The sequence below is a fragment of the Saccostrea cucullata genome, unplaced genomic scaffold (assembly GCF_032062105.1).
Source record: "Saccostrea cucullata isolate Sc308-1 unplaced genomic scaffold, CSIRO_AGI_Scuc_v1 ctg1047, whole genome shotgun sequence".
Taxonomy (NCBI): Eukaryota; Metazoa; Mollusca; class Bivalvia; order Ostreida; family Ostreidae; genus Saccostrea; species Saccostrea cuccullata.
This window is the reverse complement of record NW_026920290.1, coordinates 114,729-142,582: the sequence shown is the minus strand read 5'-3', so window position 1 is coordinate 142,582 and position 27,854 is coordinate 114,729. Positions and strand designations below refer to the sequence as shown.

Below are 27,854 nucleotides of genomic sequence, written 5' to 3'. Positions count from 1 at the left end.
TGGGGCCGACTGGGATTTTATTGTGTGAATACTACACTAGAGAAACTGATTATTTTTATACCATATATAACTTACATTGACATTAGTATTCATGCCAAGTTTGGGGAAAATCTACCCCCAGGTATTTTTAAGGGATCGTCTCAAAATACAGGTACATTTACTATAGGATTTTATGGGAAAGTGCCCTTAAATTGAAACTGAGCGAAAGAGTGAATAGGAATCGAAAGATATTTTCAGTTTAAGGAAAGTACTGTAAACATATTACATTTAGCGGTGTATTCTTTTAAGCGTTTTGGCGGAAAGAAACTTCCGCTAATTCAAGTTCAACGCTAAATGTCTTAAAGGTGCATGGACACAGATTTGAAGTTAATATTTTCTGTATGATATTACGACTTATATATTTTAATATCATTTCACGCAAAAATAAATTAAAAATCTTATTTCATCTAAAAGTTATTAAAACTTCAATTTTTTAGACGGGCTTAATTGACACATCCTTGCACTTTCACAAATTTTAATTTTATTCTTAATACTTAGGAAAAGTGGCAATCTTGTTGTGTATACGTGACAAATATTATTATATAACCCAGAAAATTCAGAGTAGATATGTTCGAAAGCAAAACATACACACAATATATTGTCAGTCTGTGCAGTTGTGGTGAGCAGACTTTAACGATTGAACGCACCCGGTGAATCATAAACATCAACAAACAGAGCTCGTGCTCTGTTTACAAAATCTGTGTACATAACACGGGTGTGATCAATTTGCTAAACTTTGTACACAACACTTAGCTCAGAATGACGATACTTGTGAAGGAGTTTTGCTTTCTAACATTTCTACTCTGAATATAATAATTTTTTTCTGGATTAAAGTTTTAAATATTTTTCATCAATACACAACATGATCGCCACTTTTCCTAAGTATTAAGAATAAAAGTAAAATTTGTGAGAGTGCAAGGATATGTAAATCAAACCCATCCAAAAATTTGAAGTCTCAATAACGTTTAAATGAAATAAGTTTTTAAATTCATTTTTGTGCAAATGCTATTAAAATATTTAAGTCGTGATATTATACAGAAAAAATTAACTTCAAATCTGTGTCCATGCACCTTTAAACATATATATATACATTCATAAAAACATTAAAAAATGCGCAAAATCAAATCTACGCTAACTTGTTCAAAAATCAATTTCCGCCAAATATCATACACGCTAAATATAATACATTTACAGTATTTAGGAAGGAGTGAAAGAGGAAAACAATGTGACAGTGAAACATATAGGAATTTAGTTTGTAAAAAGTTAGTTATAAAATGGATCTATTAATACAAAACAAATGACAATCATTTTCAGACGGACAAGACCTAAAAAAGACAAAACTTTTCAAAAGATAAAATGTACACATTGAACGTGAATATATAATCACACGTTAAGCTTGGCATACGCTTGGCATACATGTAATGGTGGCTTATAGGCCCTTAACGAAGGCTTAATGGTTGTCTTTAAGTCACCATTAAGCACCGTTAAGCTACCTTTATGTAATAATTACATCACCATTAGGTTACCTTTAACCCGTTCCAAAGTCCTTACTGGTTTCTCACATGTAGCTTAATGTGACCATTAAGCCTAACTTATAAATGCTTAATGTCCAAACTTCATTAAGCTACCATTCTGCCACCATTAAATTAACATTGTGTAGTCGATAAAACAGTTTTTCTAGGTGAAAAATTATTTTTTTAATGATTTATTCTCACAAATCATAAATGTCGAGTTTGCAACTTTGCACACAATTTGGCAAAAATAATGTAAAAGAAAGACGCCCCCCTAAAAAAAAATGAGCAAGACAGGATTCAAAACAACTACCTTTAGAACAAGGGGTGATCGCTTTAACGTCTTGTAGTATCCGGAATTATGATGTCCTATTATGATTCTATTATTAGTTTATGTACCGGAAGTGTACAGTGAATAAATTAGTGTAAACAACACATGGTTGTCTTGTCTGGAAAGTATCTGGAAAGCATCGGTCATCCTCACTAATCTATAAGCATAGATACAACAACTGGCGACGAGGATGGACATTACGTTCCCAATATTTCCGCAATTTGACCCGGAAACAGACAAAATGCATGACTTTGATGGGACAGGTGGATAGGACGCCTGGAGAATTTGTTTATTGTCCTGAAATTAGTGAATCCATTAGTGCCCGAATGTGAGGAACCTAATAAAAACGCTATCAATAGTATAGACGATAGAAAAAGAGCGTTACTGTTACACTATGTTGGTGTAAGAACGTATGATATATGCGAGGCACAGAAGGGGAAGACAACTCCAGATTACAACTGTACAAAAAGGTACTTATGGATTATTTTCGCCCTAGAGAAAATACTCAGATAGAGATTTATAATTTTGTTGTTAAAAACAAAAAGAAGGTCAGTCACTGGATGTATTCCTCACAGAACTTCGAAAACTGGCGAAAAACTGCGAATTTGCTGACACAGACAGTGAAATTTTATCACGAATTATTCAGAACTGTAGGTCTAATCAGTTAAGACGAAGGGCACTTTGAGAAGCTGACAAGACTCTAAATGAAATTATTCAGCTTGGTCGCGCAATGAAAATCTCAGACTCGCAAGCCACAGCAATAGAAAGGCTTGACAACAAAGTGTTTAACAAACGACCAAACCAACATCACTCAAAAACAGTAAAGCAACGAAACCATGTCTCAAAACCAAAACACAAAGGACAGTGTTGGAATTGTGATGGATCTTTTCCACACTCGGACTGTCCATGTCCAGCAAAAGGACAAAAGTGTCACGACTGTCATAAAGTAGGACACTACAGAAAAATGTTTCGCAGTAAGAAGGTGAACCAACCCCATGGATCTCCCCCCTAGTTACTCCGTCCAAAAAGAATGGTAAGGATATACGCCTCTGCATTGAAATGAGAGAGTCAACCAAAGCTTTATGCAGGGAGGGACATACTATGCCCACAATCGAAGAATTGATTTTGGGCTTGAGTGGAGCAAAAGTTTTCAGCAAACTTGATCTCCGAAGCGGATATCATCATACACCCTGATTCTCGATTCATTACTACCTTCAGTACACACCTTGGCATTTACCGATATAAGCGTTTAAATTTCGGGATATCTTCAGCATCAGAAATATTTCATGAGACAATCCGTTGTTCAGTTATTCAGGACATCCCTGGTGCGAGAAACATTTCTGATGATATAGTGATATTCGGGACAGATCTCCAGCAGCATGACAGAGTTCTTCAGAAAGTCTTACAGCAACTATCGGACAGTGGACTTACCCTTAACCAAAAGAAGTGTACTATGTGAGTTCCGGACAAAACGGATTTCCTTCTTTGGTGTTGTTTTCGCGGATAAAGGCATATTCCCAGATCCAGAGAAAGTAAAGGCTGTGAAGGAGTTCAGTCGACCTGAAAATGTCAAGGAACTAAGGAGTTTCCTGGGAATGACAAACTCCAGCTCACGATTTATCAAAGACTATGCCGATATATGCCAACCCTTAAGAGAACTTACCCATAATAACATACAGTGGCACTGGAGTCCAAAATGTGAGGAAGCTTTTCGTAAGCTGAAGGACAGTCTGTGTGGAAACACCGTTATTTCGTGTAATGACCCTTAAAAACCAGTAACTGTGAGGCTGAAGGACAGTCTGTGTGGAAACACCGTTATTTCGTATAATGACCCTTAAAAAGCAGTAACTGTGAGAATGGATGCAAGCCCAGTAGGGTTAGGCGCCATTCTTTTACAAGACGACTGCGAAGTTGTCTGCTACACAAGCAGAGCTTTAACCCTTGTTGAGTCAAGATACAGCCAAACCGAGAGGAAAGCCCTGGTGTAGTTACTTGGGATTGTGAACACTTTCACCTATACCTGAGAGGCTTGCATAACTTTACCTTATTCACTGAACACAAGCCTCTAGAGACCATTTGGAAGAAGCCGCTACCTCCACTCCGCATAGAGAGGTGACATATTATGTTTCAAGACACCCTCTTCAGCCAGCAGCAGATGTGAGAGATTTGTCAGATGAATATGTGAACTTCATCACCCTGGAGTCTTTGCCACGGGCAATAGAACTAGATGATGTGAAACGAGCTACACTGAATGACATTACTTTACAGAAGGCCATTGAGATTACTATAAATGGTGACTGGTACAAGATGAAGAGTCTGAAACAGGACGATGCAGACCTCGAGGAACTGACAGCAATCAGCTCAGTGTGAGACAAACTTACTGTTCTGCCACAGGATTGGAATAAAAATGCCAAGCAGTTTTCATACTTTATTCAATTTGTAGCATGATGATATGACTGTAAGAACTGAAATAACAAAACAATATTTTTACTTATAATTTAGCATTTACTCTCATACATGTATCTTACACACTATCCCAAATATCCTAGTAAAGTTTTCAAAAAATAATAGAAAATAGTTTGATAAACATACAAACAAATTTTACAAATAGGAAAAAAACACATACATCGTTGCGCCTTTGTACCATAAAACCAGTGAGCGACCCAGACGCTGTTGGGGGAAAATGTTGATGGACTGCAACCCAGTTGCACGGGAAAATAAGTCTACCCCAGACTGCTAAACCAAAAACCGGAAGAGAACGGCGCAGCATAAATAATGTACCGAAAACGGCACTGAAAATTCCTGTGGCGTCACATTCCCCGCTTGACGTTTCATAGCGTCACTCTTATGTTGCTGTAAACAGGTGTACAATCTCGGTAATAGGTTTCATACAAGTAATACATGTTTCGTTTCTAATAGTGCGTAGTTCCACTTTCCGAACATGTCCGTCATTACTTGGGAAAATTCGTTGAACGACTGCCATGGGCCATTCGTATCTTACAGTGTCTGAATCCTTTAAGAGAACTACATCATCAACTTTGATGTTCTCCTTAGCATAAGTCCACTTCCGCCTGCTTTGAAGACTGTAAAGGTACTCTTGCTGCCATCTTTTCCAAAACTGATTGGCTAAAACTTGAGTGTGTTTCCATGAGGATTTGTACATGTCCTTCACATCAGCTGCTTAAAACGGTCTATAATCGACGTCAGTCTTTTAAGTCAGCAATACTAAAGGTCAAAGAACTGATGGTTGTGTTGGATCCACAGACACATTAGCTAATGGCCGACTGTTGATGATAGCACAAACCTCGTACATAAAGGTATTCAAAACATCAAGTGTAAGCGGTTTCTTTTACTCCATGATGAATGCATCTAAAATTCTGCGAGCTGTTCCAATGATCCTTTCCCATATCCCTCCCATATAGGATGCATGTGGTGGGTTAAATATCCAAGTAGATCCATTTTCCACCATAAACTTCTTCACTGTTTGTGACTCTGTTGATAGCATTGATGTGAAGTGCATCTGTATTCCCCACAAAATTAGTCCCTCTGTCAGAATGAAACTTGGTGACCTTTCCACATATTGCCATAAAACGCCTTATGGAATTGATTAAGGCAATGGATGACATCTGTCCACCAGTTCAATATGCACTGCTCTGCTCGTCAAACATGTGAATAAAATTCCCCATCTTTTAGCATTAGCAACTCCTCCTCTTGTTTTCTTAGCTGTTACCTCCCAGGGTCCAAAGGTGTCGACTCCCACATAAGTGAATGGTGGTGATGGCTTGCATTGAAAATCAGGTAAGTTCCCCAGTTTTTGTGTTTCCATTTTGCGTCGTAACTTTCTACAAATTACACAGGAGTTTAATAATGATGATATATATCTCTTGGCGCCCATGACCCAAAAACCTGCAGATCTTGAAGCACCTTATGTAATGTGACGTCCTTGATGTTCAGATTTCTGATGATGGTGTCCTTAAGTAATCGTGCCATATGCGACTTTTTTGGAACAATAATTGGTCCGTTAGATCCAGCTAATACGTCTCCGCTGAAAATCCTGCCTCCTACTCGAAGCAGACCTTCATTATCCAGATATAGGTCCAGACGTTGTAGCGGACGACTTTTAGTGACTGGTTTATGCTCTTTAAGTCTCTCCATATCCTCTCCATAAGCTTCAAACTGTGCACTTTTGATAACAATATTTTCTATGCTTTGGTAAAACTTTGTTTTACTGAACTCTTAGAGCTTGAGTTTCTGGCAAATAGCACTACACATGAATGATAGTCCTCGAATTAAAGAGTTCCAGGTTGAAAATCTCGTATACATGTTTGTGTTCAATCCATGACGTATATTTGTTTTTACAACAATGACAGTCTTTTTGATTTCATTATCTGGGTCCAATAATGGGTATTTTGAAGAATGTTGTCGGTTATGATTTAAAAAAATCTTTGGCCCTGTTAACCATGAAGATGTTGCAAGTTCATTTGCAGGAATAGAACGTGTTCCTATATCAGCTGGATTCTAGTCTGATGTCACAAAGATCCACTGTTCTGACTTTGAATTGGTAAGTATCCGTTGGACTCGGTTTGACACATATGTATGAAATCTCCTGGTCTTGTTGTATAGGTAGCCTAAGGCGACAGGACTGTCAGTGTAGAGTCTCATTTCGTGAATCTGAGTATCAAGCTGGCTTTCAACAAATGAAGCAATCTCAGTAGCAAGGAGAGCTGCGCAAAGTTCCAATCTTGGGACTGTATGTCCATGATGAGGGGCCAGCTTAGATTTTCCAGTTAAGAATCCTGGGTAAGTTGTTCCCTTGTTTATAACCTTGTTATATGTGACAGCAGATATAGCCTTTACTGACGCATCTACAAAGGTGTGGAGCTCAATCCTTTCAGCACTCTTTAAAGATACTGGTACATGACGTCTAGCTATCTTCACATTGAAAAGGTGATGAAGAGAACTTCACCATGACCACCAACGCTGAATTATGTCCTTACGAAGAGGATCATCCCATCCAATTTGAAATTGCGTAATGTCCCGGAAAATAAATTTTTCGGCCAAGATGACAGGTGACAGGATTATTATATAGGATCATACAAGCAATGTGAACAAGATAACACACCCCGCTTAGTTTCTGGAACATCTTTGAGATCTGTTGGAAAGGTAAATACGTCTAGTGATAAATTCTAACTTAGACTCAAACTACTCTGTGTAGGCGTTTTATGTAGATCCAGATGCACATCACTCAAATCTTTAGCTCTATCCTCTAGTGGTAAAGAATCCATGACAATTTGGCTGCTGGAAGCGAATTTGTGAAATCTAATTTTGCCTCTATCTCTTAAAATTTTCTGTGTCCGTAACAGGATTTCTAAAGCTTCATTGTATCATAAGATGACAGTTCGTCGTCGATATAAGTTTCTTGTAACATAATATTTCGCATCAATATCACAAGGTTCCGCTACGCATCTGTGAAGACAATATGTGGCAACAGCAGGTGATGGTTAATTCCCGAATAGACGTACAAACATTCTGTAGTCTTGAAGAGGCTTAGTAGGATCATTGTCTCTAAACCAAATGAAATTAACGAAATTTCTGTGTTCTTTGTCCATGTGAAACATATGAAACATGTTCTATATCTCCTGTGATGGCGACACGTTTCTTACGAAAACGTAAAAGGACACCTAGTAGATTGTTAATAAGATCAGGTCCTTGTAGCAAGGAAGAGTTCAATGAATGTCCTTAATAAATAGCCGAATAATTAAAAACCATACGGATCTTGTTAGGCTTTTTAGGATGGAATACTGGAAAGATGGGAAGATACCAACATTCTTCTCCCTCCTGAACCTCTGTTGCTTCCTCTGCAAATCCATGATTAAACACAATTTCCATAAACTTTATGGCTACGTTCATTTTCACATGATCACGTTGAAAAGACATCAGCAATGAATATGTCCTTTTCAACGCTTGCTCTTTGTTGTTAGGTAGTCTATCTCTGTTCGACTTGAACGGTAAAGGAGCTGACCAATGTCCGGTCTCGTCTTTATGGCACTTTTTCTCCATGATTTCTAAGAATTCCTGTCCTCGATTGACATTCACGGAATGTTATCATCTTTGGTGCGTTCAAAAATCTGGGAAAACTGAATTCCTTTCTCATATGAAAAATGATTGTCTATATCATCTTGATATGTTGAGATTCTTAGATTTGATGAACATGGGGTAAAGTGAGTTCCTCGTCCAGACGGTTAAATCTGAGTCTTGTTCACAGCACATTTTGAGTTCTGTGTACTTTGCTTACGCAACATTCCCCTATAACGGCCCAGCCCAAAGGAAGTCGCTGTGCGAAAGGTAGATTTGGATCACCAATCCTTTGCTCCAGCCCATGATGAGCATTGAAAACATCACGTCCAAAAAGAAGCACTTCCGCTTCATCGTCTATTGGTGGGATCTCAGACTCCAAGTCTGATAAATGTTTGTATGGTTTAACTACAGCTGGTGTTGGGATCCCTTCGTACGATATTGGAATATCATGACATTCAATAATTGATGGTAAGTATATTTTTTCACCACTGTGTATTGAAGATACAACATAATTAAAGGCCTGTCTCCCTGAGACCATGGCTGAACCACTGCATGATGACAATGTATATGAAATATCTTGTCCCTGGATTCCAAACTTGTTGAAAAATGATGACTTTGCAAATGTCTTGCTGCTTTGATCGTCAAGGATCACATATGCTCTTTTCGTTAGACCAAAAGGAAAAATGTTCACTAAGATAATCTTTGCACAAGATTTGCCACTGAAAGCAGGTGAACAGACTTGAGTACAGTTAGTTGTAATAGACGATTGAATACTGTTCTCCCCTCCATGCGAATTCTCCTTATCCTCCCCTCCCTGGGAACTGTTAACATGTAAGGCACCACAATGTTTGTCACTTTGAAACACATCACACTTAAGCTTCACGTTACAGTCTTGTGCTAAGTGTTCCTTGGAATCACAACATCTGAAGCAAATTTCGTATTCCTTGAGAAACTTTTTCCTCGAACCAATAGAAAGGGTACGAAACGTACGACAGTCTTTGATATTATGATTTGATTCAACTCTATGTTCTAAAAGACATGGTTTTCTATGTCCTGTTGACGGTCCTGCGTTTTTGGGTTTTATGTCTTTCTTTGTTGGTTCACTGAACTGAAATCCAGGATCATTTCTCACACGACATAAGTTTTGAAAAAAAATTCACAAAGAATGTAAATGGCAAGTACGGAACACTATAGCGCTCCTTGTACTCCGAAGCCTTGGTTATCCATTTCTCTCTCCACTGATAAGGAAGTTTGCTTACTATTGGTGCAATTCCAAGAGAGGTGTCATAGTAGGATAATGCTGCTGAATATTTAGGATTCTTTTTCACACCAACAACTTGCGTCAGGAGATCAGACAGTTTGTAAAGTTCTTTTGGATCTTTTGTCGAAAGTTGCAGAAAAGCAGCTACCTTCGATTTCAATGAATCATCAATGAGTTCGATAGCCCCATATATTTCATCTAATTTTGACCATATTTCATGTAGTCCCTCTCGAGGATTTCCAGCATTCGCTTGTTGGATGTCTGATGAGTGTTTAGAGTACTCTGGTCCTAACCATCTCACAAGTAATAATTCCTCAATGTCTCAAATCTTCAGGTCTTTTACAATTGAAGTAAAGTTTAATTTCCATGCGTTATAAGCTTCTGGGTCATCATTACAGTTTTTAAATCGAGATAACACTTCCTTCCTGAGCAAAAATTTAGTCCCAGATTCCATTGAATCCTCCTTTGGCTGAGTATGGGAAGCCTCCTTTAGTTTAGTAGAGGGAACATCAAAGTTATAACTTGAAGGGATCGGTTGAACAATTACGGGGTTCACATGTGCTCCTACACTTGATTTTTGTTCTCGAGAAACACTCTCTACATAGTCTGCAACACGCTGTCTTTTGTCATTCGGTAATTCATTCAAGATCGAATTCCTTACACTTTTGCTTTCACTTTCTACTTCCTCATGCACTCTAGCTTCTGCATCCACAAATGCTGCTGAACACGTTTGATCCAGAATTTGTCTTTGTCCTTCGATTTTTGACTTCTCTGTCTGAAGGTCCACTTGTTTTGTTATAAAAGATAATTTAATTTTTTCTGCATTGCCTTTTGACGTAACTGAACACGTTGAGACTTTGACGTTCCGCTGACAGAACTTCTTATTTGAGATCGAGATCCTTCGGAACCATTTGTTCTTGATATGGTATCCGCTGCATCCAGAAGGGCATCCTCGATTCGGTTTATGAGTTGATATATGACTTGAGAACGTTTTTGGAACCTTGGTTCTTAGATAGAATATTCTTCATTGCTTTCTTTTGTGTTTGTTCTTTTAAGAAAAGATATAAAATCATTTGCACATTCGGAATAAGTAAGTTTAAGTTGTTGAACTTCTGCTTGAAGTTTACGTACCGGTAAGTCTTTGAAAATTTTCTGATCTATATTTTTATCTACGTCGACTAACACTTCTTCAATCATTGACCAAGCCTTTTGTTCCTGAGAACCATGTAAAAAAAAATGTTCCATGCCTTTTTCTGTCTTTGTTTTTAGTCTTTTTTTCTCACCTTTCTCTGTAAGAAGTGTCTCTTTCTCATTCTCAATCGCATCGACTGTGGGTTTTCCTTCACCATTCATACTGATAATAGTGAGGTTGAGATCTTAAACGTGTACGCGCTCGTGTACTTGTGCTTATACTTTGACGTACACGTACACGTTTTTTGTAATTTGTCTGTTGAGATTTTAAAGACCTGTAATAGTACGTGTACACCGCGATCGCTGTCTTTGTTTTTACTATTTAAAAGTTTTGTGACGTCAGTTTGATTTGATTTAGTAAGCAAAATATGATGAAAATAAGTGCTCGTGAAACTAAACATCCTAGATAATAGATGACAACTACAATTTTACACATAAACTGACAAATTTTTATTATTAAAACTACAAGTTTTCAATTACGTGTAGATGTCATTCTACAAGTTCTAAGAACATGTAGCAGTTTTGACATCAATAAATACACACGGAATTTAGGTTATTCCCCTACTAGACGTACCCGTACACGTTCATGTTTGAAATCTCAACCTTTCTAATATTAAATAGAAATCATACCAGCATAATGTTATTCATAAAGTTGCTATGACACAAATGAGATCAGTGTTTTTCACATATACACACAGTATCCAGGAACACTAAAAATACCACGAAGATCCTCCAGTGCAGATTTAGGTTAAAGGAGGGGGTAGTCAGTTGGAAGGCCTAGCTTCATAGGCATCTGACGTCCATTAGATAGTCGTCCATCATCAGGATAGGTTACAATCAGGATGGTTGAGGTAGTAAATAAACGATTTGTTACTGATCTGCAACAAGATTGGAATAAAAACGCCCAGCAGTTTTCATACTTTATTCAACTTGTAGCATGATGATATGACGGTAACGACTGAAATAACAAAACAATATATTTAATTATTATTTAGAATTCTCTCTCATACATATATCTTACACATTATGTCAATATCCTAGTAAAGTTTTCCAAAAATAATAGCGAGCATAGCGAACGTGGCGAAGCGACGATCGCGAAGTTTGCCACGCTCGCGAAGCAAGCTCAATAGACTTATCTGTAAGAACAGAGGAAATTTGGAATGAATACGTCAGGCAAATTTATCTGTGAAACATTCCCAGAATTCCTTTACCACCCAATGTCCTTTGCGCGAATAAATAAATAAATAATAACGTAAAGCATAAAAGGCTTTCAGATCGTAAAAATGTTTCAATTAAGAGAAACTAAAAATAACTGCAATGTTTTTCCAGCAGAATTGCACGTTTCAATTAACCAGACGCTCGGCTGTATCTGTAAGCTCCGACGAGCTCCGTGACGTCGTGTGACGTCACAGCTAGTCGAGGTGTCTCGTGCGACTTGATATTTAAGTGGCTGATGAATTTTTCAAGTGTTTTTGATGGTACAACTGCGCTCACCCCAACGGTCACATCGTAAAACATGTTAGAAAATAATTTGATAAACATACAAACAAATTTTACAAATAAGAAAATAACATACATCGTTGTGCCTTTGTAGTTTGTACCACGAAACCAGTGAGCGTTCCAGACGCTGTTGGGGGGAAATGTTAATGGACTGCGACCCAGCCGCAGGAGAAAAAATGTCTACCCCAGGGGCCCGTTTCATCAAAGGTCGTACGCCCAGTCGTAGCGCTACGCCGGCGTAAAGTCGAGACTAGCACGAAGATTTGCGTTTCATTAAAGAGTGTATCGTTACGCCTGACTAAATTTAGGCCAAACTGTTACGTCTACTCAAGGGTAGGCGTAAGTTCGGGCGTAAAGTTAAAATTAAGCAATTTTAATTATTTTAAAACTATATAGCGAGTTCTAAAGAAAAAGTACGGTTCTAAGAAGTTTTAAAATACAAACATTGCATTATTTAATTATACATACTATGAAGTGGGGGAAGGGGGGGGGGCTGTTACAACCATTTGGTATGATTGAAGTAAACTAATAACGTACTTCATATTTTAATAAAATTCTTCTCAGAAGAAAAGATTGTCTTATTAGAGATTTCGACATGCACCATCTCTTACGTTTTTGACAAAGCATTCACACACACATTTGATTGTTGTATTGTATGTATAAAGTATTAATTGTAAATCGGGTATAGTGACTACACATATAACTATATTAATACCCCCGCTTTATGTCCGTCTGTTGCGCTTTTGGGTGCCCATCTCTTATCCACAACTCTTCTCTTACCACTGAATGAAATTTCACAGAATCTTTAATAAATATAGCCATTGAGAATTAACTTACTCATTGATCGGACTCTTATTTGGGGTTTTACATAGCAAAACATGGACACTGTCATTATATTCCTAAAGAAGGCGGGAGATTCATTCATTGAAATTGTCTATTTTGATTTTAAAAAAATCTTTTCCCCACTTTTTTTTTTGGGGGGGGGGGGGGCATCGGTTTCAAAGGCACAATCATCCTCTTTCTGGTAATTTTCTACATTTAAATTACAGAAAAAATAATACATCATAAATCCACAACTGTAGGTTTTTTTTTATTATGTTCGAAGAGTCTTTCTTATTTACTCCTCTTCCACAAGTGTGGATCTCGAGGGGAACGGAGAGAGGGTTCATACATGTAACCTCCCGAATTTGCAGAATATTCAACATTTAATGTACAGAAATGGAGGCGAAGGTAATTATTTTTCTAGGTATCTGGGACAAGTGAAGTCCCCAGTGAATCTAAAACGCAACCCGGAGGGAGTCTCATATAGACAATAAGAGATTTTTAAATGGGGAAAGTATTACTTTTATTATATCGATGTAACACGATGATTATTACACAATTCAAGAAATGAATTATTCCTAAAATATTTTTTTCTCGGACAAAATTAATATTGATACAGAAGACATCTATCTTTATTTTTTCATGATTTCGTCTGAAAAAGTAAATCTTACATCCTCTGAGATAATCTGAGCTCACATAAAGCACATATAGGATAACAATATACATTTTTTTTTAATTTCCTGCATAACTTACATTTTAATGAAAAACAAATAAAGACTAACTGTAAATTAATTTTAAAGACAGAGATCATACAAGCAGAGAAGTTATGTAAGAATACCTTTGTAGTAATTTTTTGGAATCTCTCTCTCTCTCTCTCTCTCTCTCTCCTTCTCTTTCTCACAATCTCTCTATCTCTCTCTCTCTGCGTACTTGGAAAACGGTACATCAATTTTAAGCTCTAGATAGTAAGGAATTTTTGTCTATAATTGTATGAACCTGCAGTCAAAAACTAGTATTCGAAATTGTTTTCTGAACCTTTGTGCCATTTTAATAAACAATAATAATATTATAATGAATCATTTGAATTGACAAAAATTTAATAGACTTAGAAAGGATTGTTTTACGTGTACATTAGTAGTAGATGTGTAAAATTTATTTCTTGACTCAATATGGGTACATATGTAAACTTTTTATACATTATTTTTGCTTGCAAGTATACATTTCTTATAAAAATAATTTTAAAAAGATCTTATACTGTCTCAAACTTAATCATTATTATTTTTCAGTAGAATCGGTATGTATCAAAGTTTGAAATTTATTATCAAAGGCGAAGGCATGAATTTGTTTCAATTTCGGAAAGAGGGGTGGGGGGCTGTAAAATTCCAAAATAAATGGATTAGCTTTATACAGAAATACATGCATATATATGATCATTGTATGACTTTTATTATTGAAATTTTAAAAAAAAAACGAAAATCGATTTCTTATAAAATGCATATAACTCCTACATTACTCCATGCATGTTTCAATCAGTGCAGGTATTCATTAATCTACAATTTGTGTTACTCTGTACTTTGACGTGCTACAGTATTCGTGTGTACATTATATGTTTTAACACAGTGGACAATGTTTATGTTTTAGCGCCTGCGCAATGCAGCGTTGTCAAGGACTTAGTCCTGAGACTAAGCGTATCTTTTACGACAAGACTTACGCCACTTGGTGAAACGCAAATTACGCCCGACTAAATTTTGGCGTAAGCCCCGGAAGTACGCCTAAGTTAAGGCTTAAATCTACGACTTTTGATGAAACGGGCTCCAGAGTGCTAAACGAAAACCGGAAGAGAACGGCGCAGCAAAAATAATAAACCGAAAACGGCACTGAAAATTCCGGTGGCTTCACACTGTTCACAGTGATAACATCCTGCTACGCGACCCAGGTAATAACTTACCAAAAGCCCTTCGTGACAGGGCTATAGACATTGCACATGAGGGCCATCAGGGAATGGCAGGTACAAAAGCAAAGCTTTTCTTAGGTCAAAAGCATAGTTTTCTGGCATGGATGAGAAAGTAGAAAATTATGTCACAAACTGCTCAGCCTGTCAACTCCTTACTCTGAACGTCATACCATGGAGCTTTTGAAAATGTTAGAACTACCTGGTGGACCTTGGGAGAATTTGAGCATCGACTTCTGCGGACCATTACCCAGTGGAGACTATTAATTTGTAATAATTGACGAGTATTCACGTTACCCAGTAGTCGAGATTGTAAAAATCCGTCTCTGCCAAGTCCGTCATACCTGTATTGGACAAAGTTGTATAAGTGCATATGTGATACCCAAGGTAATAAAGATTGACAATGGAAGCCCATTCCAATCATTTGAATTTAGAAAATATGCAGAACATAAGGGGTTTATTCATTGGGAGATAACACCCTGATGGCCCAGAGCCAATTCTCAAGCTGAAAGTTTAATAAGCCATTGATGAAAGCTGTGTGCTCGGCTCATATTGGGGAACTTACCTGGCGGCAAGAGTTGTATCGCTTTCTCAGACAATATCGTGCCACGCCACACTCATCCACTGGACGTACATCGTTCATGTTACTGTTCATTCGGGATCCGAAGACAAAGTTACATGTACCAGTAACCACTCACAGAGATTTGACTTCGACCGACTTTCAAGTTAGAGAGAAAGACGGCTAGAAGAAATTCCACATGAGAAGTTATGTGGACAAGCGGAATCAAGCGAAGAAACGGGACATTAGTGTAGGAGATTCAGTCGTGATGAAAAATGAAAAGCGTGGTAAGATGCAGCCATACTTTTCATATGAGCCAAATTGTTATCGTTAATAATTAAGGACAAGAAAGTATCCATGATCACAGATGTGGACAGGGAAGTAATACGCAACATGTCGCAGTTCAAGAAAATTAATTCAACAGTCAATGAAGAATTGGAGAACAGAGCAAGGATGCAGGAGATTAATCATAAGGAAATTGAGTTAGAGATGCACAGTCTGAAAGCTAATTTAGGAGATAGTGTTATGAAACAGAGCAAGACAAGTCTATCTGTGAAGAAAAAAATGCAGAAACCTGTTGTGCGACCTTTGAGGCGAAGCCAAAGAACGAAACAGCTTCCTGTAAGTCTTAAAGATTTTGTGTTTAAATGACATTACATTAAGTTGTGGCCATGCTGTGAAAAGGGACACAATAATCCCCTGCAGGTCACTGGACCAGAAAGTCCTTATTGTTTTATTTCTATATTCCTAAGCATGTAATGATTGCAAGAGACATTAATCTATCATAAGTTCAATATTTAATATATAAACTAGATAATCTTGATTAGTGACACCTGATATATTAATTGTTTTAAACTGATGACAATTTCAGAATGATTTGAATTTTGTATCAACTATCTAAAGAGGGAAGGACTGTAGTATACAGAATTATTATGTCCTATCATGATTATATTATTAGTTTATGTAACGAAAGTGTACAGTGAATAAATGAGTGTAAACAGCACACGATTGTCGTGGAAAGCATCGGTCATCCCATCATCGCAAACCACGGGATTTAAGTCCGCAAGCTTCATAGTGAGAATCGATGTGAATTACCCGTGGGTTACAGCCGATGCAGTCATCCTCACAAATCTATAAGCATAGATACAACAGTCTCATCTACCGCTGCTGATTACTTTAAAGGGAACTATTAATACTATCACTAATTTCTTTCAGAAAAGTCTTTTGGGACTCGTTCAAGTATTTTTCTTCCTTCTTAAATTGATTTATCAGGCGCGTAGCCAGCATTGAAATGAAGTGTACGCAGAAAATGGTCGGGGGTCTGGGGGCCGCTCCTGGATTTTACAAAATTTTTCAGTCATTTTCCTTTAAAAAGAAATCACGCTACATTTCTTTTCTCAAGCAAACACTTAGCTAAGTTATACTTACATGGATACTTCAGGAAGAGAAGGATAATTTGTTCAAATTAATTTACGAATGTTTTGGTATTGGAAAAAAGTTTCCAAGTGTGACAAGATAAAACAGAGAAGTAATTTAATAAGTTGTCATTGTAGTTAAATTATTTCAAAATATAAACGAGGGTGTGGGTCTTTTGATAACCTTTATATTCTGATACCTTAAACAATGTGAGAGTAATAAATTGGTAACATCAGTAAAAGAAGATATTCGTAAATGATCTATATTTTTATTTGCTTTGTTCAGAATTTTGCCTTTTTCTTTTTTTTTTTTTTTGTTTATCGATATTTATTCATTACTTCAACGGAAATTCTTGTATAGTTGTCCAAGACCCTTGTAACCTTTTCTTTAGATCAATGTCACTTTGATCGCTTATCTTCATTAAATACATGTATTTGTCTGGATAATCAGGATTACGCGGATTAACAGTTGAACATTTTGGTTCAACAATATTTTCTTACTCAAGTCAAGAATTTTGGAATTCCTTTAAAAAAGACTGGATTTTAACGATATTCTGAACAAAATTTGAATAGAAACAATAAGACGTAAAATAATTTGAAAGACAGATAGTGCCTCTTTTCCTCCGAAATTCTTTTTTCTTTCTTTCTTTTTTTTTTTTGAAAATGATGTGTACGCACTTGCGTACTTGCGTATAGGCAGCTACGCGCCTGTTTATTGATGAAAAAATAGACCTGTAAAGAATGGATCTCTCTCTCTCTCCCTTTTTAAGCTTTTAGATAACGATAATGTTTTGAAATCGAGGTGTTCGGTGTCTACAGTTCTTGCATAATTACTCCTTTTTAAAATATTTTTTAGAATATCATTTTCACTTTTATTTTCATACCGTAATTGGAATAAAAATAATTGACAGGTCTTTTTGCTTACAATCATATCATGACTTTTAATTAGTTATTTAGTTGCGTTAAATTTTAAGTTCTGTAAAATGAAAAAATTGGAAATAACGAACGGTATTCAAGATCAAAAGTCCATAAAACAATACAAATAGGAGCAGAGCAAATACGAACTTCCAAAACTTTAAAAGTTATTGCATCCCGGAGGACCGGGCTGCTCTATACATACGTTTAAGTGTTGGTGTATGAGGATTGAGGTGGTAGAAGATTAAGAATGAAAGGTTTTCTAAACATTAAAAAGATTGTTAATCACAATGTTCTTTCCTGTTATAAATTACGAGATACATAATATATTTACTTCCATAAAGTGAATCGGTAAAAATGTATATGTTTTTCACGTTTAATATATAGAGTTGCTTATCACTTTCTATCGAAAAAACGTCAGGTTCCCTTTTTTAGAACATCGAAATTTACATGTCGCATAAAAACGTACTCTACACGGTTCGTGTTTTATATACATTGTATTCTTAAAGTGAAATACATTTTTTACCTGAGGAATTGATAAAGTTTGAAAAGGGTATCCGTTTTTATTCAATTTTCATCCGACTATAAGTTTTCAAAATATTATCGACTATCGTCTCCATCATTTAGACGCATGCCTTTTTCATACATTTATTACTAGCCCTTATCGGTGAAACCTAAGGGTACTTAATGTTTTCTCTGCACCTGTCTGTCCGTGTGTCTAGCTGTTCGTCTTTCTACCCCTCTGCCTGTCTGGCAATCTGTAAGTCTGATAAATTACAGACCAAGTTTTCAATACTGTTTTACAGAAATTAGATCTTTATGTTTTTTAATGGGAATAAAGTTACACATGAGGTTTTTTGCAGTTGTTTGATCAGTTTAGAATAAAAACCGATTTGTAGGTGCTATAAATATACGAGGTATTATTTCAAAATATAAGCTGTCAAAGTAGTTCAGAATACCCTAACGGTTACCATGCAATTCTATTCTAAATTAAAAATATCCGTTATTATGATATCAGTTAAAAAAATTGCTTACAGTAAGTAAGTTGTATTTCCAAAGGATAAATAGAAAGTAAAGGTACTTTGAGTACTGAGTTCATTTTATAATATCCCTCGCCTCCCATATGAATGTAATTGCAAATACTTGTTTTGCTCAGGGAGACCAAAATAAGTGTCAGACAAAAAAGTAAAATAGGAGGTTCAGTTATGCATTATGTAATAAAGAATCAGAGAAAATATCACTTGATTATATTCAGTGGCATAGGAGGAGTGCGGCTAAGAGATTGGTATCTTTCATTGTAAAATTCAGTGTTATCTTTGTTAAGTAAACAAGGTTTGTGTCATGTTTTTGTTTACACAGTTTAAAATAAAAGTTAATTTAAATACACTTCGATAGTTACTATTGATTTGCTGAATTTCATTTCCTTATAAATATATTTTCTTATGTAAACAAAAACAATGCACGAAACTTGTTTACATTATAAAGAACTTTAAGTTCTGTATCTTGATTGTTAATCAACAAATGATGTCCAAACTTTTGCTAATCAATAGATGTTGCCTTAGGTAGGCATTGTAAAATCCAGTGTGTCCATGTCCCTTTAAGAATTCCAATAGATTGTTGGAAGATCTGGTCTTCAAAATCCACATAGATATTATAAATTAGAAAACTCAAACATTCTTTATATCAACTTCAGAGTACTTGTGTGTACAATCAAAATGTTTTAACAATTAAGATAAATTTGTAAATGACCATTTACAAGGTAAGTTAATTTCAATCCCATTTTCAGCTCACTGAGCCGAAGGCTCAAGTGAGCTTTTCTGATCATATTTTGTCCGTAGTCTGTCCGTCTGTCCGTCCGTCTGTAAGCTTTACACATTTTCTACTTTTCCTTAGGAAAAGGCTCAAGTGAGCTTTTCTGATCATATTTTGTCCGTAGTCTGTCCGTCTGTCCGTCCGTCTGTAAGCTTTACACATTTTCTACTTTTCCTTAAGAAATTAAATTATTAAAATCATGACCCCCGTGAGTAGGGCGGGGCCACAATAGGGAATCCACATTTCCATAGAAATATATCGGAAAAAACTTGAAAAATCTTCTCAAGAACCACAGGGCCATAAATGTTGACACTTACGTGGAAGCATCCTTGGGTGGTGTAGATCCTGATTTGTTAAAATTATTACCCCCGGGAGTAGGGCGGGGCTACACTAGGGAATCCAAGTTTTACATAGAAATATATAGCTAAAATCTTTAAAAATCTTCTTCTCAAGAAAAAGTGGACCCGGATAACTTAAACTATTGTGGGAGCATCCTGGGTTAGTGTTAGCATCCTGGGGTGGTGTAGATTCTAAATTATAAAAATCATGGCCCCCAGGGGTAGGGCTGGGAAACAATAGGGAATCCAAGTTTTACATAGAAATGTATAGGTAAAATCTTAAAAAAAATCTTCTCAAGAATAAGTGGACACGGATAGCTGAAACTTTTGTGGGAGCATCCTGGGTTAGTGTAGATTTTAAATTGTAAAATCATGACCCCCGGGAGTAGGGCAGGACCACAAAAGGGAATCCAAATTTCCATGGAAATATATTGAGAAAATCTTTAAAAATCTTCTCAAGAACCACAGGGCCATAAAAGTTGACACTTATGTGGAAGCATCCTTGGGTAGTTTAGATTTTTAATTGTAAATATCATGACCCCCGGGGTAGGGCGGGACCACAATAGGGAATCCAAGTTTTACATAGAAATATATAGGAAAAATCTTTTATAATCTTCTGTCCAAAGAACCACAGATCCAAAGAAGTTGACACTCATTTGGAAGCATTCTGGGGTAGTGTAGATTCTAAATTGTTTAAATCATGATCCCAGTGGGTAGGGCAGGGCCACAATAGGGAATCCAATTTCTATATAGAAATATATAGGAAAAATCTTCTTCTCAAGAACCAGTTGGCCAGGAAAGCTGAGAACTGAAATTATCCTGGGGTAGTGTATATTTTAGATTTTCGAAATCAAGACGGGGGTTGGGGGTGCACAATAGATATAAGAAGAGGGGAAATCAGGTAAAAAACTGCATTACCAAAGTTTCTCAGGTGAGCGATGTGGCCCATGGGCCTCTTGTTATTGCTGTAAAATTTAAAAGTTGTAGGTTTTTAAGCTGTTTATTTTCGTAAAATCTAATGATTTCAGAGGAGTACTCCACTTAAGTATAGTAGCGCGATCCCTTTTTACACCCTTGGTTTACTGGTTAGATATTATATAAATATTGCATGTAGTTGAGTGTAACATTGAAAAGAAGAAGTCTCAGTAAGGCATTATCTGTGGTCCCCGGTTACTCGTCAAATTTTAAACTTTCATTACAAATTCTTAAAATGTAAATTATATTATTCTCTCATGTCTGTAGTATTTGCGTCAACGTTTAAAAATGTCAAATGATTAAAATAGACAACACGCGAAGCTGTGTTTTGAAGGTGGGGTCCTTTGATTTTCATGAATATCAAAAGAAATTTGTGACAGGTACCTACTTCTCAGCTTTCGTAAACATCGAGCGCAGATTTGTTCAAAGTCGAGATTAAAATATAATATGTATATTATATTTATACAGATTGTTTGAAAATATCTTTGTTGAACAACCTTGCGCTCTATGTTTTCTACTTAAAAGTATCATGATTTTGAATCTGTTTGGTGAGTACATTTACATAAGATTAACCTCTTGTTGACCTGCCAAGAATAGATAATATGTCACGTGATTCCATACCGCCACAGGTCAATACCTCCGGAAAGCGTGTTTTCTCTCTGAAGTGACACATGTAGCTCGTATTTGAAAAGTGCAGTCACCAGCTTTTATGTTTAAAATTCAAAACAAGGTTCTATAGACTTCGAAGACTATCACTCATGTTAAAGTTCAAATGATGTTTTTCATGGACAAATTTTAATTCTCATACATGTAATCGCAATTTTCCTGGGCATTGCGAACAACACAATAATATACGAGTAGATGTATATAAATACACATTAAATCAATTTCTTGCGAAGAAGAAACAAACAAGCAAAAATACCAAAGATGTTACAATTTCTTCACATTTAATCAGTCTACAAAACAAATGCACTGTACTGACTATTTCAATATTCAAAGCAATATAAACTCGGAAAAATTTCGAATGTATTTTAAATGCAACGAAGTAGATGAATATTGAGTTTGAATTTCATTTACCAATCTTATTTATTATAAGATTCCTTATGAAGTATAATAATTATGTTTTTATTATTCAACAACTGTTTTTGAAGTGATTATGCATATGTATATTACGCGATTTGTTCACGTCATGTATATTTTAAACAATAATCGATAAGTAAATGGGAATATTCATTGCGGAATTTAGAGCAAAATTAAGAAATAAATATACATGTCAGGCATGTAGCATCAGGGGAGGGGTGATCCCTTCCTTTCAGAGATAAATCTTTAGTTCTTCACCCACACCAAAAAAACTTTCTTACGCCTTTAGGCAGGTACGATATGAATAAACAAACATTGAAATTGTTGTTTTATTTTTCAAATAAAAATGAGTAATAGTTTGATTCCCACTCCTACATAATCGATTTTTTCAAGTTTGGAAGAGTTAACTCTTTTTCTTTTGCTTTATCAAACTTCTGTTCAGGTTTATTGTTTATTTTTTCTCAGCCCCCCCCCCCCTTTTTTCAAAGGAAAGGTAATGTATTTCTGTGTGTATTTACCGTCATTTATTATTCGATCGCTTGTACTTTTAAAATTGTCATATGGAAGAAAATTAATATAGTGGTTAATATATTTGATAGATGCATTTATAGATTAATAAAATCAGACCAAAACTACCCCAAGAACAAAAAGAAGACCCCTCACCCACGCCAAATTTAGAAGAATACGAATAGTGCAAAATAAAATTCAAGCTTCTAACCCGTACATTGTTAATTATTTCTTATCTCACGCTAACGCTCGATCAACATGTCTAAAAAAAATGCCGGAACATTTTTTTCCCATCAGACCACGTTTTTCTTTTACATGGAAATGGGCGGAGACATTTAGATGAGATACTATAAAAAGAATATACGTGATATATGATATTTTCCTTTCAAAGAAAAGACGAATTATATGTTCAAGATTCACAATAAACTACAAATACAATTTTCAATTTAAAAACGAAACACTTATTAAAATCAAGATTAACCAAACACGTCCATGCTGACCGATATAAAACTGTCGGTGAGTACTTTCAACTGAGCGCTAGCTAGCACGTTTACTGCAGGCATTTACCCGTAACAACACCAATCCACGTGCCTTGTTATGATTCTAAATAGGTCATAAAGAGGTTAATTGCATGTAAATGAAGACAACGAAGAGGTTCAAAATCACAAAATTTTAATTAGAAAACATAGAGCACAATGTTGGTCAACAAAGATATTTTAACTCCACCTTTACACATATAATATACACATTATATATCAAACTCGACTTTAAACAAACCTGTGCTCGGTGTTTACGAAAGCTTTAAAGTGTGTACCTGTCAATAATTTCTTTTGATATTCATGAAAACCAAATGACCCCAACTTCAACACGCAGCTTCGTATGCTGCATACATCTATTATTTGACATTTTTGGATGATGACTCATATAATAAAGACATAAGTTAATAACAAAATTTAATTTTTAAGGCTTTTGAGAAATGTTCGAGATTTGACGAGTAACCGGGGGGCCACAGATAAGCCTTATTGAGACTTGTCCTTTTCCAAACGTTCCTTGGGATTTTTAAATTTCCACATTTGATTTACATCACTTTTGGAATATATTGTTGCATTTCTCCTTCAACGCTGTTAATATTTTGGTGAAGGTAAGAAAGAGGCTTGTTTGAACATTTACTGGAACCCATATGTATCTTTATAAGGATTTTTTTTTAAGTTTTGGAATTCAATATAGATATGGTAAGTAAAATACATTTTGTTTGTTTAGGTTATCAAAAATATTTAAAGCTGACATGTAATTTTGAAGAATGTCTTCTTTAGAAGGGGAACTATGGGTCCAAGTTATTCTAAATACAAGTAATATAATGGGCCTTACAAACAAAGACTATGTTGTTACATGTACCTGCTTTGTCAGCAGGGACCAGTAGGTACTGATCATGTAATCTCTCAAATTCGTTTTTCACTTCTGGCTTATTGAATAGAGAAGAATATATGGTTTTCAATTTTTTCAAATGCGATTGTAACATAGGCGAAATCTTCTAAAATATCCATAATATTTATGACATTTGGACGCCAGTGAAAGATCGGAATTCCCTTTATATAGAACCGTTTAAAATAAGTGATCTTAAGTCTTCATCATTCACTATATTTACGTCACGTGCAATAAAGTGTCCAGCAGGACTATAGTTATAGGCTGAAGAACATGAGAACTATAGAGTTCACATTCTAGTATTCGGTATCCAGGCCCTGTAAAGTTTTCTTGTAATTAAAGTTGGAAGCAATAGTCGATGTCTATAGGAAATACAAGGTATTGTCTTGATAACTTGAAATATAGTGGAATGCAAGACTAAAACCCTTTTGTGATTAAGAATATTACATATATTACATATATTAACCGCATCAATTCCTTTATTGGCATATTGAAGGTTAAGAAAAAGACCACTGCATTTTCTTCAGTAAAATGTTGGAGTTTCAAAAGCCTATATGATTTCCAATATCAAAGATAGAATGGCAGTGTCTATGTTTTGCTATGGGAAAACAAAGATATGTGTCAGATCAAAAGGGAAATTAGAGGGAGCATAATGACACAATGTAACAAAGAATCTTTGGAAGTCTCATTAAATATATTCGGTTGTATATGAGGAAATATGGACATTGTACCAAAATGTATAATAGTCACGTTTATATTGAAGGAATCTACAGAGAACGAACTTTTTATAGTCACTGTGCTTATGATATAGGTATCAGGAACCATTAAATGAAAACACTAAAATATTCTGGTATCTTCCTCATTTATATATTCTAATCTTATCCTAAACTAATTATTCATTTTTGACAAGCTTTTTGTGTGTGTTAAGGACAGACGAGACGTTTCTCAATAATATATAATTTTTTCTAAGCCTTTGTCATTGAACAAATACTACTTTAACATGTTTACTCACAAAATATTGAGGTCCCTTACCAGGCATTTGTGCGAGATACCAGATGATGTCATTTCTTTTATAATCCTTTAGGGAAAATATTTTTTGTCGAAATCAAATTGTTGGTGTTTCAACTTTTTAAAACCAATTAGAAACACTGACTAAAATTTTGTATATTTTTCATACTTTGTGAAGGTATACAAAACAGAAATTTGGGGAATGTATCGTCTGACCTTAAAATACATATAAAATTTTCTTTCGATACCTGGAATATTGGTTTATGTTAAAAAATTACGTTTTTACAGATGTTTTTTTTCTGCAGACACACGCCTCGCTGTGATTCAAACAATCTCAAAGATTAATATTCTTAATAACAAATACATTTATATTAACAACGTCTTTAAATAAAACAAATTACACGCTAAATAGAAACTTAAATGTCTTTTCGGAAGCTTGTTCTTGTTGCTTTAATCGTTTAAGGAAATACTTAAGCTGAGTGTCTTTGTCATTTGTTGCTAAGATAAACGACAAGGAGTTAAACAAGATGTATGATATACAATCACTCAGTGACAATAATGGACAGTAAAAGCTTGAAATAATTCCAATTCAATTTAGATATCGTTTCATATCTAAAATCCGAGCGATGTACGAGGATATTCTAACATTATGTAAATGGCTTACCCATTTTACAGTAGGTATGACCGTTGACGACATACTTCTGTGGATTACCAGGACAATGAGCTGTACCGTCTGGTCCATAGTAACCCTCAGAACAGTACGCCTTGTACGTTATCTGGATACTGAAATAAATAAAAAATAAAAGCTGTTTATGGAATCACTGTAATTTTTTCCTACATATTTTTATATTAAACATGTATATTTAGATAACTTTTGATTGATTTATAGAGATGTAAGATATGGAAAGACTAAGATAGATTTTTTTGTATCCTATATACTTAAAAGTTTTTAAAAGTACTGTACCTGATACTTATAAAAATTCTTACAAAAAAGAGTTTTTATCCAACAAATAATTTGCTGCCAATTTCTTTTGTCGCCAGTGTTGTGACAGTATGTTGTCTACAAACTGAAGATTGGAATCAGAGAACTCTGTTTGGTATATGAGTGGTGACGAGGAGTGTTGTAAATCTACCACTCTCACTGATATCTTGTCCAGATATTTGTCCTGAGTTTAAAACATAACAAAAGTTATTGAATTTACCTTACTGTCTTAGAAATGAAAAACAATGTTATTCTTGTGTTGATATTTTTGTTGTTTTAATAAGATTTACCCATGAATCAACTTCTAAAAACTGTAGGCCGGTTGTATTCCCGACTGTAGAACCATAGAAGACGTCTTGTCGCCTCATGTGTAACGTTGTGGTAAAACTATCCGCACAGGTGTGACTACTGTTTCTGTAGCAATAAAACATGAAATCATTAAAATACTAGTATGTGTGCGAATGTACAGTATATTATCAAAGTGAGAAAAGTCAAACATCACTTACATAAGACGTACAGTGAGTACAGGTTTACACAACTTGGTACAATGGTTACCGACTACTCCCTGACAACACCCTCCTCCGTGAAGTTTATTACCAGGACTCTTCACTTCATCTATGTGTATGAAGAACGTTATCTTCCCAGTTGTAACCTAGAAAAAAATATATCTACGGATTTTTCGTTTGCATAATCATAATCATGACAAGGAACACAGAGAGGTACGTGTGGCCAGTCGATAGGTATGCTAATTCTAACTCCTTCATGAAATTTAATACCACCTCTGAGTGGTTTTTTGGTGGGGGTATGAACTCCCAATTTGTGTTGTTTCAATAGATTTTAGATATCACTGTTCAAAATTGTAAAATTTTATAAAGGACAAGTGCACTTAGGCAATGCTTAATGGGCTCTTTTTATGTGCCATTTTACTTAAGAACATATGACCAAATCGTTCTCTTTTGGGTATAGTTAGATACTAGTGGATATTTCTAATAAAAAAGCACGTTAAACATCACCTAAAATAGCATGGAATTGAAACAATTGACTATTTTTAAATGCCTATGGATACCCTAAATCCGGAAAAATCGTACCGAGCCTTCTTTCAGTTTCGTTTAATATGTAAATCAAGACGAAGAAATATCTAAACCGACACTTGAACTATCTGATGGTGGATCATAATCGGGAGCGTTTTTGGAATGTTACATTTTGTGCTAAATCTGTTTTTAGAAATTGAATGAAGTTATGTAGTTGCCTGTAGCCATAATGATCAAACTAAACAATGGTACTCGTGTATTTGAAAAAAATTACCAAAATAGTTTCATTGAATTTGAAATTAAAAAAGAGTGTTTGGGTGATTTTCAATACCTGTTTCACTGTCTTGCATGAATGTAAAAAAATGACACTTTTATGAATGGCTCTTAACTCTCTTTACCCTCCCGTGATCTTAAAAACAAATACATACAAATATTTCTAAACGGCACGACTTTAACTAAATGATACAAAACCTGCCGATGTTTTACAGTGAGCGCCTTTGATGAATGTTTACCTGGGTAGAACTCACTTGACTATAAGTATTTTAAATAAATTATTCCACACGTGGGTTCAACATGGGTCATACAGGTAAATAGCTCTCACTTGCAATAGGAAAAACCTTGTACTTTTTGTACATTTTTAATATTCTAAATACCAGCCTAATCGTGTACAAATTTCTTACTTTCACAGAAGTTTTATAAATGTATTTTGCGTCTTTTTTCATTTGCACAAGTTTGTACAAAGTTAGGCTCATAGTAAAGAAAAGCTTTGTTCTCGATTTACTATGGAAAAAAATCACAAATGTTTGCTGACCCCCTGCCACATTCTAATGATTTTGTTCTTTGTATATTCGTGAATCTCATCGGTAAAATTTGTTGAATCGTACGATTTAGATGTCAATTAATTATTTGGGATGACAAATTTTGCTGAATTTGAATATTTATTTTTTCACATTTTACCGGGGCCCATAAGTGCACGCGTTCTTTTTTGGAAACAAAGAGGTTGTTGCAGAAACTCGCGATTATTCTCTAAACAGAGGACATAACTACACTATGAAAGTGTTTTAAAGGCCGGTATACACGGTAAGATTTGTATTATAAGATTTGTATTATAATACAAAGTCTTACT

General features: G+C 35.4%; 1 protein-coding gene across 1 annotated transcript in view; it reads right to left on the bottom strand.

Moving 5' to 3' along the window:
* The window catches only part of LOC134246292 (adhesive plaque matrix protein 2-like), a 32,221-nt gene extending 4,670 nt beyond the window's left edge, over positions 1-27,551 (bottom strand). The window contains exons 1-5 of the mRNA XM_062728621.1: positions 27,540-27,551; positions 26,204-26,349; positions 25,988-26,111; positions 25,703-25,881; positions 25,380-25,498 (exon numbers count right to left, since the gene is read on the bottom strand). Of these exons, the coding sequence (XP_062584605.1) occupies positions 25,380-25,498; positions 25,703-25,881; positions 25,988-26,111; positions 26,204-26,349; positions 27,540-27,551 (580 nt within the window). The remainder of the gene's footprint in view (positions 1-25,379; positions 25,499-25,702; positions 25,882-25,987; positions 26,112-26,203; positions 26,350-27,539) is intronic.
* Between the last annotated feature and the right edge of the window lie 303 nt (positions 27,552-27,854).